This window comes from Lepidochelys kempii, chromosome 4 (assembly GCF_965140265.1).
Source record: "Lepidochelys kempii isolate rLepKem1 chromosome 4, rLepKem1.hap2, whole genome shotgun sequence".
NCBI classification, from domain to species: Eukaryota; Metazoa; Chordata; order Testudines; family Cheloniidae; genus Lepidochelys; species Lepidochelys kempii.
Window position 1 is genome coordinate 8978028 of NC_133259.1, and position 12970 is coordinate 8990997.

Sequence of the window (12970 nt, forward strand, 5' to 3'; positions counted from 1 at the left end):
AAGATCCTGTGAAACTGTACAATATTTTATTACCCCAACTTGGTGGCAGATATTACAAAAAATGAATACCTTATTCAGTTACACTAATCTAGAAGAGGATTTTAAAATAATTTGGTAACGGTGTTTTTACCTTGATACTGGTTTTCCATTTGTGTAGATCTCGTTACATAATTAATATAAAATTCTGCTGCCTTGTTCAAGTACTTGTACAGCAAGCTGGCAGGTAGTCGAACATCAGGGTTGTTAATGATTAGAGGAAGAACATCACAAACTAAGAGGTGAAAAAAAGCACATTGGGTTTGGTTTTTCTGTTACTTGTTCTGGCTACATAAGAGTTCAAAATCAACAATGCAAGTTTTCAGAACCTTCTGTCTAGCCAAATATCTTCCTGGCATACACACAGAGAAATTTGATAAAAACTTAAAACACTGTTGCTGAAAAGCTGCAATGTAACACTGCTTTATTTCTTAGAATTCAGAATGATAACACATAAGAACCCCAAAAGGGAGACACACAAAGCAGGCTGCTCCCTAAAACAGAGAGGCACAACCCAACCTACCTTACTCTAGGTTGCCTCTTTGAAGGCTAACTATGAAAGACCCAGATCCCACACTTTTTTATAGAGTTGTCTAGCCTGCAAGCCTTAAAGTGAAAGACTGTAATTTTAATACAGTTTTCAGTACACCACAGCAAACACCACAACAGTTAGCTACTAAATGCCCCGGAGGTCCTGTCCAGTTTTTAATCGGTTTTAAAATTAGTTCAGACTACAATGATTTTCAAACCAGTTTGAACCATAGAGTAGACCTGGTTTAAGGTGGCCTGATCTGGTTTTTTTCCCCCCTGAATCTGTTCTAAGGCCAGACTGTCTTGAAACCACATAAGCAAAAAACTGGTCAGGCTGCCTTAAACTGGGTTTCCACTATGGCTCTAAATGGTTTTTAAATTGGTTAGAAAATTTCCCATGCATAAATAGGTCTTACATGTTCGCTTCCATAAGAGTATACAGTAACCTAGAATTCAACATATCATTTCAGCAAACAGATGATATACTAACAGTAGCCAAATTTTTGTGACAAGCAAGGTGGAAGACCAAATCCAAGAGTCCTCTGCACATCTGCAGTAAGGGCTGCCAACTCATTTCACACAGGCCATTAAACTGAAAAGATGTGTTCAATACTAACCTAGGCTGACGAGTTTTTAAACAAATGGTACCAAGCTCTGTCATTTAGTTCTATAATAAAACAGACACACTTGTATTTTCTTACCAAATAATTTCCGAAAGCAATTGACCGGGGATTCTTGGTCCTCAATATTTTCAGCCTCTAATAACGTTTCTCCTAGGCCCACCTGTGTAAGAAGTGGTTAAAATGAATATCTACTCAGTACTTTCAGAAGTTTTTGAAAATATAAGATTCAAAGCAATTGAGAAAACTCTCCTATTAGTAGCATTCCATCATATACTGAGATTAGTACACTGTGCAATTTTCATTTACACTTTACAGTTAAACAGCAATGTTTTAGTATTTGTGGCGTCAATCTCAGGGGACAAATCCTAAAGCAAAAATATACTGCAGTACATATTTCAGTAAGTTCATGGTCTCTCACTCGTCTCCTAAATAAGTAGTAACTGACAAAGCAGTATCATTTTCTAGTAAACTACATTTCATTTTAACGTGAGATTACTATCGCTCTTGCTCTCTTTTTTTTTTTAAACTCTGTTCTGGCTTACTTTTAATAATGGACTCACCTCTGGACTTTAAAAAGAAAGAGATTGCTTTGTTTTCTTGGGTTAATTTTACACTTTTCCTTTCATTTGGGGGTCTGAAGATATGACAGCAGCAACTGACTGAAATATCACCCGCAAGTCTGGAGTTAAATAAAACTCTCACTCATCTGACAGAGCACATAACGTGGACACAAATGCGTGGGTTAATAAGGTGAACAACAGCGAAAAGGAGCTAGTTTTCTCTTACCCCATGCTGCACCACAGTCTCTGGGAAGCGTCTTAGAAGCAGCAGTAGCATTTCTGCCCTTTCTAGTGTATTAAAACACTGCTCTGTGGCCTTTAGTAACATTTCACACTGAACTCGACCAGGAAGGGTCTCGAATAAACCTGAAAAAAAAAATCAGTTATTGAAATAACAAACAATCTGCTTGAGTTGAGGAGACACAAAAAAAACAAGAATAATCCATGTTGTCTTGTTGTTGAGAGTGACAAAAATCATGCTACAGTGCTTTTGCAACTATGACGACGTTTTAGCTAGAGAACAGGCACCCATATCTACGCAAAGAGCAATGTGTACTTTTCTAAGTATATTTCAGGGTAAAGTGCATGGTTAATAAAAGTTAATTTTAAACAGTTTAGAAAATTTAAAAACTACATTAAAGGAATGCCTGGGAACACTGAAATCAAAACCATTTAATATTTGTTAAGACAGGTGGTAGCCTTATCAAGAATTCCCATTGAGATTTTTAATAATGAACATTGTATTTAGATTAATCATTTGTTTATGAGAGACAATGGCCTATCATATGAATCAACAATATGATGCTGTCACAAAAAAAGGAAATACAATTTTGGGTTGCATTAGCAGAGGTAAAGAATGCAAGTCACAGGAAGCGATAGTACCGCTCTACTCGGCGCTGGTTAGGCCTCAGCTGGAGTAGTGTGTCCAGTTGTCATCACCAATGTATAAAAGGGCTATAGAGAAACTGGAAAGGATCCAGAGGTGAGTGACAAAGATGATCAAAGGGATGGAATGCAGCCATATGAGCAAAGGCTGACGGAACTGGGTATGTTTAGTTTGGAAAAGAAGAGATTAAGGGGAGACATGATAGCAGTCTTCAAATACTTGAAAGGCTGACATAAAAAGATGGAGAAAAATTGTTCTCTCTTGCCACAGAAGGCAAGACAAGAGGCAATGGGTCCAAACTACAGCATACCAGTTGTAGATTATATCTCAGGAAATAACTTCCTAACGGTAAGAACAGTAGGACAAAGGAGCAAACTAGGGTGAATAAAAATCAATGAAATAAAAATCAGATGTTTTTGATAAAATGCTTTTTGAGGAAAAAACCTATCTAAAGATAGTTTTAGGTAAGATCCATGATGAGATATCTTTGAGCTATAATGTAATAGGGATTATAAATCCTAATTCTATAGTATGAGACAATATATTCATGTAATGTTTAAGAAAAGTTTTGTAAATAACTTCCAATAGTTCATGGATTAGGGACCCAATATTATGGGGTTCCAGGGGCTTCTGTATAGATTATTTATGTTAATCTTTCTATCTAAACAATGGGGCTCAGTCTAGAAGATACCATCAGAGATACTTAGTTTTGCAGTTCTCAAACTGTGGATTTGTGTCTCCAGAGATAACATGCTTGTTAACAGCAAAAATATTTTTAAATAAATAATATATAGAGGTGAGAAATAACAGACCTCAACCCTACTGTCCCTCTGAAAATTTGTGTACACAGAGTCAATCCCTTACCTCTTTCTAAAAGTGCAAAGTTTCAAAAAGTTCAATGAATAGAAGATTGTTGGGGGCGGAATAGATCTGGACAAGGAGAAGAAGTCCGGAGATAAATGTGAGAAGGGAGGGACAGGCAGTTGAAACAAAAGTGAAACTGTTTGAGCAGCATATTCCAGAAATCTTGAGGTCTTTCTGAGTGTAGCCTTCATTGATTTGAGATCTACCATACCATTCTCTCACTAGAAGGGAAAACCTATAATGGCAGCAGGCCGTAAAAGTGACCCAGTTTGGGAATAAGAACCATTCAAGAAATATATGTTTGCTGACGATGTTTTAAAGAAAGTCACACCAGTGAACTGGAGGAAGTCACTTAAGCACTTGGATTCAGAGACTGTTGACGTGATAATCTCACTTTTAACAGCAGTAGCTTCTTCTGCCGGTGTAGAAAGAATATTTTCCTCCTTTGGACTAATTCAATCCAAATTGAGAAATCGTTTGGGACCTGGAACAGCAGGAAAGCTTGTTGTTCTTTTCCAGATTATGAACAAACAGGAAACTGAAGGTGAAGACAACTGAGTTAGCTGCAGAAGCCAATATTTTAAGTTTCTCATGTTGACCTGGCGGACAGAGTCGATTTAATTTTTGTTTTTTGTTTTTTTTAAATATTTCATTTAACTAAATTCAGGGGTTGTACCATATGATTGGAGAATTGCTAACATAGTTCCTATTTTTAAGAAAGGGAAAAAAAGTGATCCAAGTAATTATAGGCCTGTTAGTTTGACATCTGTAGTATGCAAGGTCTTGGAAAAAATTTTGAAGGAGAAGGTAGTTAAGGACATTGAAGTCAATGGTAAATGGGACAAAATACAACATGGTTTTACAAAAGGTAGATCGTGCCAAACCAACCTGATTTCCTTCTTTGAGAGAGTAACAGATTTTTTAGATAAAGGAAACGCAGTGGATCTAATTTATTTAGATTTTAGTAAGGCGTTTGATACTGTGCCACATGGGGAATTATTAGTTAAATTGGATAAGATGGGCATCAATAGGAAAATTGAAAGGTGGATAGGGAATTGGTTAAAGGGGAGACTACAACGGGTCCTACTGAAAGGTGAACTGTCAAGTTGGAGGGAGGTTACCAGTGGAGTTCCTCAAGGATCAGTTTTGGGACCAATCTTATTTAATCTTTTTATTACTGACCTGGGCACAAAAAGTGGGAGTGTGCTAATAAAGTTTGCAGATGATACAAAGCTGGGAGGTATTGCTAATTTAGAGAAGGACAGGGATACCCTACAGGAGGATCTGGATGACCTTGTAAACTGGAGTAATAGGAATAGGATGAAATTTAATAGTGAGAAGTGTAAGGTCATGCATTTAGGGATTAATAACAAGAATTTTAGTTATAAGCTAGGGACGCATCAACTAGAAGTAACGGAGGAGGAAAAGGACCTTGGAGTATTGGTTGATCATAGGTTGACTATGAGCTGCCAATGTGATATGGCTGTGAAAAAAGCTAATGTCGTCTTGGGATGCATCAGGAGAGGTATTTCCAGTAGGGATAAGGAGGTTTTAGTACCGTTATATAAGGCACTGGTGAGACCTCACCTGGAATACTGTGTGCAGTTCTGGTCTCCCATGTTTAAGAAGGATGAATTCAAACTGGAACAGGTACAGAGAAGGGCTACTAGGATGATCCGAGGAATGGAAAACTTGTCTTATGAAAGGAGACTCAGGGAGCTTGGCTTGTTTAGCCTAACTAAAAGAAGGTTGAGGGGAGATATGATTGCTCTCTATAAATATATCAGAGGGATAAATACCAGAGAGGGAGAGGAATTATTTAAACTCAATACCAATGTGGACACAAGAACAAATGGATATAAACTGGCCACTAGGAAATTTAGATTAGAAATTAGACGAAGGTTTCTAACCATCAGAGGAGTGAAGTTTTGGAATAGCCTTCCGAGGGAAGTAGTGGGGGCAAAAGATCTATCTTGCTTTAAGATTAAACTCGATAAGTTTATGGAGGAGATGGTATGATGGGATAACATGGTTTTGGTAATTAAATATTCACGGTAAATAGGCCCAATGGCCTGTGATGGGTTTTTAGATGGGGTAAGATCCAAGTTACCCGGGAAAGAATTTTCTGTAGTATCTGGCTGATGAATCTTGCCCATATGCTCAGGGTTTAGCTGATCGCCATATTTGGGGTCGGGAAGGAATTTTCCTCCAGGGCAGATTGGAAGGCCCTGGAGGTTTTTCGCCTTCCTCTGTAGCATGGGGCACGGGTCACTTGCTGGAGGATTCTCTGCTCCTTGAGGTCTTCAAACTACAATTTGAGGACTTCAATAGCACAGATATAGGTGTGAGGTCTTTTTTAGGAGTGGTGGGTGAAATTCTGTGGCCTGCATTGTGCAGGAGGTCGGACTAGATGATCATAATGGTCCCTTCTGACCTAAATATCTATGAATCTATGAATCTATGAAAAACTATTTTAGTTAAAAACAAATTTTAACAAAGACAAACCTGATTTTAAAAAACTTGAATGTTCAACTAAACTCAAAAATTCATATGCTTGTTTCGTTAAAATATTTATACATTTGTTGTTGAAGAAAAAAATCCAGAATACATAACATTGTTGTTTTAATTAAATAAAACAATTGATGTGTCTGTCTGGTGATGTTTTCCTCCTAATACAGCATGGCAAGTAAATCCTCCAAATATTAATGATTCACCTGTTGAATTGGAGATAGTTCACCTCCCAATGACTTCATAAATATCTGATAACCAAACAATGATTCATTTTCTGATATAGCTGTAAAACTAATCTGAAAAGTTTTCAAAACAAATCACTTTAAAAATGTATAGTGTGTACCTTCTAAAAATAAAACCTACATCTATCTCGGAGTTTTGAAGAATATGTATTAAGGTTATAACAACCAACAAGAATGCACTTTTATACAGAAATCCATGATTAAATCAAGTCTTCCTGACTAGTGATTTAAATCAATTCCACCCGGGAACAAACTGCATAGGGGAGTCGTGGAATCTCCTTCACTGCAGGTTTTCAAAAAGGCTTGACAGCCATCTGTCTTGCATGGCTTAGACGCAACAAATCCTGCATCTTGGCAAAGGGTTGGACTAGATGACCCTTGCAGTCCCTTCTAACCCTATGGTTCTATGATTCTATATCCTTTATTAAACCCTTAAAAGGTCAATTTCCAAGAAGGTCTCATCAGTTTCAACACACTACAGCCATTCTATTTATTGGTGACTTGAATCATTAGAAGAAGTGGCAAGAATCATGGGCACCTCTGACCCTGTGTAAATGAGAAAAGGAGTTGAAGTGAAGTGAAGTGTCTGGCTAGAAATAAGAGTGCTACATACTCCTTCTCATGCATTTTCACAGGAGGTATTTATGAATGTTTGGCTCTATAATCCCTACACAAACTGTGCTCCGTGACCTGCCCCCACAGCCTTCACTAACTGTTCTGGTGCACGTTTTTAGCCAGCAAACTACATTTTGTTTGTCAGATTCAAGTCCCAATTTCACAAGCCACCTGTGGTTCATCAAATCCTCTGCTAGCCAACAACAGGTTGTTCCCTGGCAAGGGATACTGACATAGGAGTGGAGCCAGTAGTTGCACTTCTCACAGTGCTTCAGCTCCCTGCCCTGCTTCTTCCCCTGTGTCTCCTAAACATAACAGTGGGTGAGTCTCTGTGGCTGAGAGTCACTGTATACAATAGACCAGATAGTTCACCAGACTAGGACTTGCGGCTTCCAAATCAGCTGTGTAGCCTGGGGATTTATTCTTAGACTCCCACTAGACTCCACCTATGTCAGATGACAGAGTCCTTACCTCTTAAGAACTGAGTCTGCTTATCCTGCGAGTCATTCCTTAATGCTGATGTAATAACATTAATCTCCCTCCACACCACTGGTTGGTCTGGAAAATTCACAAACCTGGAAAAAAGGGTCAGGCAAATTAGAATAATCCCAAATTCAGTTTAAAAGAGAAAGCTTGCTTTGAAAGCACCTGTAAGGAGAAATGCAAAGGAATATTTTGCTTTCATGGATGATTTTGTTTTTAAAAGATTAGTAAGATCTGTCTAGTTTGCCTACAGAAACAACATAACATCAGCATAAGATTTCTGAAGATCCTTGCACTCCCATCTTATGATAAAAAATACTGTGGTATACAGCATGGAAAAAAAAGACTAGAGTGTATTTAGAGTTCTATGTTCAGTTAAGTTTACAATATACTTTCAAAAGAGAATTAAGCAAAAAGCATTTCTGTTACTTACATGTCATATAACAGTCTGCCAGCTGATGCTGTCCGCTCAGCATTCCTCTCAATAGTATACATTTCATACTGAAACACAAGAGAATGGAAGATTAGCCACACTGCATATACTCATGTACCCACTTACTTCTTCCATACTGAAACCTGTCAGAATGAGCCCATATTTGAATAGTAAATACTGAAAGTACCACACTGAGTATTCAATTCAGAAACTAAAAAGTGATGGTAAATATTTGTAACCATACAAAAATATTACTTTAACTGCTATATGTTTTAATATTGTTAAGATAAATAAGTTGATTTTATCTTCTCTAAAATAAAAATAAGCAATGGCAATACAATGAACTCCATCAATTACACAAGCAAGTTTACTCCCAGGGACACTACTCAAATTTGGTTCAAGTTTTGACAACACCTAAGGCCAATGTAAATAATGGAAAACTCCAATGGAAAAGGTTATTTTTATACAAATAAAAATCCTGCTGCAAAGCCTGAAACCCAAACACTGTGCTAGTGCAGGAGACACAAACATTTGTCTAAACCAACTACAAACGAAGTAATGAAACTGACTGGTCTATTTTCATGGTCTTTGCTGGGTGAAATGCCAAAAGCAATTAAACTTTTACAAGTTTTCATTTTTAATTGTAGGAAGGTTTAAAAAGCAAACCAGAACCATGAGCTTTAACATGACAATGCCTGTGCAACTTTCAGCATAACACTCATCTTCACTCAATGGATTCTGACACCCCTACCCTCTTTGGAGTTTTCCAACAGTTCTCTCCAGTCTTCTGCTGAAGGAATCTGATCAGTTTCTTGCATATCCAAGTACACACTCTCTCCTCCTTCAAATCCCTCTCTGAATCCCGCTTCTATGAACATTTTCTAGGCTGAACTCCTCCCTGAGTCCATGCATTCTTGCTTCTTCACCCTTGTCCTGTATATCATATTTGTCTGAGTTAAACTGTGAGTTCATGGTGAAGGCAGGTTCCAGTCTTTAAATTTTCTGTAAACCACCATATACATTTATGCAGCTAGGCAACTTTAGTACAAAATAAAAGATTATTCAAAACTGAAAAGTGAAAGGGCCAGATGTTCCACTAGTGTAAATCAACATAGTTCCTTTGACTTTAATGGAGCTATGCCAATTTACATCAGCTGAGAAGTGGGCACAAACTCTGAAGTCAAGAAATGCCAAAGTTCAAGTTAACTCTGTACCTTTGAATGTATTTGCATTACAATACAGCATTTTTACTATATGATCACATGCTGTTTTATCCACAGGACCATTTGCTGGGGCCCTGAAGAGGACTGTTCCTTCCTTCTTGCTAGATTTCATAAAAATGCAATAGTTATTTTTTTAAATACTATTTCTCCTCGGAAACAGTTGCTGTAATTGTCACAGGAATGTTATTTGTTCATGAATGAGAGAGCTTATGGGGCCACACAACTGGGAATAGAAGGAAAGGTGGTAAATGACACTCTCTTTTGTGTGTCACAATATGAAAGTTTGAAAAGCACTACCATAACACATGGACACAATGGCAGTTTCTTCAAGTGACATTAACTTTGGCATTTCCTAACTTATCGATGCTTCACTTTACAGCCTTTGCCCTCCTGCAAACACGTATGAGCACACTTAGCTTTCAGCACTAGTAGTGCTATTGAAGTCAAGCTTCTGTTGCTCAGGGAGGTGATATTCCTACACAGATGGAAAAAATCCTTCTGTCGGTGTAGGCTGCATCTATACAATAGGGTTATACCAGCATAGCTACAGTGCCATACCTATGCCCCAAGCAGCTGACAGCGAGAGCCCTCCTCTCAGCCCCATTTTTTGACAATCATCCTGCAATTCAAGTAGACTCTTAGTAATAATTATGTTACAGTCTGGAAGTGTTAATCTTTTGTATGCCAAAATTCTTACACTGGAATGCTGTAAAGTACAATTTTATACAGCTGTGCCTGGGAACAGAAAGAAGCACTGCCAGCAAACAACAGAGGCTATGACTCTCGCATCATTAACCACTTATTGTTCCTATAGTCCATTTGTGTTTTTACTTTAATTTGTTTCACCAGGTTGGAATTTTGTTGTGCTGAAAGGTGAACAGAAAGGAAAGCATTTGAGCTGAGTGGGACTGAAAAAACTTTTGTCTCCATTGCTTTCCCCGTACTCTGTGTGCTCTGGACTACCACTTCTCTAGTACAGATTTTTATTTTTCAGGCTAGCTCTAGCTCCTGCACAGGTCATGTCTATAAGACAATACCAAAGAAAGCTCAAATGAATCAAATGAAGATGCGAAGACAATGCATGTAAATTAAAGCACATCAAACCCTGCGTGGAAGCGATCTCAGAAGGAAAGGGTTCCCATGAATGGCAACTTTACTGCCCTGCAAGAGCAATCCCCAGGGCATTTAACATGCTGAATTCACACCTTTAGCCAATTCACCTGAGCACCCCTGCATTGGGTGGCCCTCATGTCACTCCACGAGGACTGCATCAGCTCAGTGTGAGGCCTCAGCACACGGTGCAAGGGCCACAGGTACATCCCTGCAGCATAGGACCTCAACCACGCTCCAAGTGGTTTGCAGGCTGGGATGCAGCCAGGTCCCTAAGGTCCCTGCCATGGCTGTGGGCATGGTATGACCATGGGCATGGTAGGACCACCCCCATGTGGGAGGCCTGGGCCATGTGCTGCCATGCTCCTCCCCAGGGTTCAGAGGAGGCCGGGGTCAGTGCTACCCTTCAGCTCAGGGCAGAGAGAGGGTCCTGCTGCCAGGGCTGGCTCCGTGTGGCAAGACCAGCCAAGTGCCTAAGATGCTGACTTGGGAATATGAGGACCAACCACATCCACACTCCCCTGAGGCTGCTGCAAGGCACTGTGCGAGGTGTAGGCCGCACACAGGGCTGAGGGCTGTCGCAAGGCACTGTGGGGAGGGGGTGCGAGGCACGCCCAGGGTGGGGGTGGGGGAGCTGCCGCAAGGCACTGTGGAGAGGGGGGCGAGGTGCATGTGGGGGGGTGCTGCCGCAAGGCACTGTGGGGAGGGGGTGCGAGGCGCGTACAGAGCTGGGGGGGTTGCTGCCGCAAGGCACTCTGGGGAGGGGGTGCGAGGCGTGCACAGGGTGGGGGGGGGTTGCTGCCGCAAGGCACTCTGGGGAGGGGGTGCGAGGCGCGCACAGAGCTGGGGGGGTTGCTGCCGCAAGGCACTCTGGGGAGGGGGTGCGAGGCGCGTACAGTGCTGGGGGGGGGCTGCCGCAAGGCACTCTGGGGAGGGGGTGCGAGGCGCGCACAGGGCGGGCGGGGGGGGCTGCCGCAAGGCACTCTGGGGAGGGGGTGCGAGGCGCGCACAGGGCGGGGGGGTTGCTGCCGCAAGGCACTCTGGTGAGGGGGTGCGAGGCGCGCACAGGGCGGGCGGGGGGGGGCTGCCGCAAGGCACTCTGGGGAGGGGGTGCGAGGCGCGCACAGGGCGGGCGGGGGGGGCTGCCGCAAGGCACTCTGGGGAGGGGGTGCGAGGCGCGCACAGGGCGGGGGGGGCTGCTGCCGCAAGGCACTCTGGGGAGGGGGTGCGAGGCGCGCACAGGGCGGGGGGGGGCTGCTGCCGCAAGGCACTCTGGGGAGGGGGTGCGAGGCGCGCACAGGGCGGGCGGGGGGGGCTGCCGCAAGGCACTCTGGGGAGGGGGTGCGAGGCGCGCACAGGGCGGGCGGGGGGGGGGCTACCGCAAGGCACTCTGGGGAGGGGGTGCGAGACGCGCACAGGGCGGGCGGGGGGGGGCTACCGCAAGGCACTCTGGGGAGGGGGTGCGAGGCGCGCACAGGGCGGGTGGGGGGGGCTGCCGCAAGGCACTCTGGGGAGGGGGTGCGAGACGCGCACAGGGCGGGGGGGTTGCTGCCGCAAGGCACTCTGGGGAGGGGGTGCGAGGCGCGCACAGGGCGGGGGGGTTGCTGCCGCAAGGCACTCTGGGGAGGGGGTGCGAGGCGCGCACAGGGCGGGGGGGGCTGCCGCAAGGCACTCTGGGGAGGGGGTGCGAGGCGCGCACAGGGCGGGGGGGGCTGCCGCAAGGCACTCTGGGGAGGGGGTGCGAGGCGCGCACAGGGCGGGGGGGCGGGGCTGCCGCAAGGCACTCTGGGGAGGGGGTGCGAGACGCGCACAGGGCGGGCGGGGGGGGCTGCCGCAAGGCACTCTGGGGAGGGGGTGCGAGACGCGCACAGGGCGGGCGGGGGGGGCTGCCGCAAGGCACTCTGGGGAGGGGGTGCGAGGCGCGCACAGGGCGGGCGGGGGGGGCTGCCGCAAGGCACTCTGGGGAGGGGGTGCGAGGCGCGCACAGGGCGGGCGGGGGGGGCTGCCGCAAGGCACTCTGGGGAGGGGGTGCGAGGCGCGCACAGGGCGGGCGGGGGGGGGCTGCCGCAAGGCACTCTGGGGAGGGGGTGCGAGGCGCGCACAGGGCGGGGGGGGGGGGCTGCCGCAAGGCACTGTGGGGAGGGGGTGCGAGGCGCGCACAGGGCGGGCGGGGGGGGGCTGCCGCAAGGCACTCTGGGGAGGGGGTGCGAGGCGCGCACAGGGCGGGCGGGGGGGGCTGCCGCAAGGCACTGTGGGGAGGGGGTGCGAGGCGCGCACAGGGTGGGGGGGGGGCTGCCGCAAGGCACTCTGGGGAGGGGGTGCGAGGCGCGCACAGGGCGGGGGGGGGGGGGCTGCCGCAAGGCACTCTGGGGAGGGGGTGCGAGGCGCGCACAGGGCGGGGGGGGGGGCTGCCGCAAGGCACTCTGGGGAGGGGGTGCGAGGCGCGCACAGGGTGGGGGGGGGGGGCTGCCGCAAGGCACTCTGGGGAGGGGGTGCGAGGCGCGCACAGGGCGGGCGGGGGGGGCTGCCGCAAGGCACTCTGGGGAGGGGGTGCGAGGCGCGCACAGGGCGGGGGGGGCTGCCGCAAGGCACTCTGGGGAGGGGGTGCGAGGCGCGCACAGGGCGGGGGGGGCTGCCGCAAGGCACTCTGGGGAGGGGGTGCGAGGCGCGCACAGGGCGGGCGGGGGGGGCTGCCGCAAGGCACTCTGGGGAGGGGGTGCGAGGCGCGCACAGGGCGGGCGGGGGGGGCTGCCGCAAGGCACTCTGGGGAGGGGGTGCGAGGCGCGCACAGGGCGGGGGGGGCTGCCGCAAGGCACTCTGGGGAGGGGGGCGAGGCGCGGGCCGCGCACACAG

The 12970-nt window shown here is 46.0% G+C and overlaps 1 protein-coding gene across 4 annotated transcripts in view; it reads right to left on the reverse strand.

Annotated features, from left to right (window-relative positions):
* INTS10 (integrator complex subunit 10) overlaps nucleotides 1-12970 on the reverse strand; it is a 45577-nt gene that overhangs the window by 32392 nt on the left and 215 nt on the right. For all 4 annotated transcript variants that reach the window (XM_073340283.1, XM_073340282.1, XM_073340285.1 and 1 more), the window contains exons 2-6: nucleotides 7785-7852; nucleotides 7340-7443; nucleotides 1977-2116; nucleotides 1269-1350; nucleotides 131-271 (exon numbers count right to left, since the gene is read on the reverse strand). In XM_073340283.1, coding sequence (XP_073196384.1) covers nucleotides 131-271; nucleotides 1269-1350; nucleotides 1977-2116; nucleotides 7340-7443; nucleotides 7785-7852 — 535 coding nt within the window. The remainder of the gene's footprint in view (nucleotides 1-130; nucleotides 272-1268; nucleotides 1351-1976; nucleotides 2117-7339; nucleotides 7444-7784; nucleotides 7853-12970) is intronic.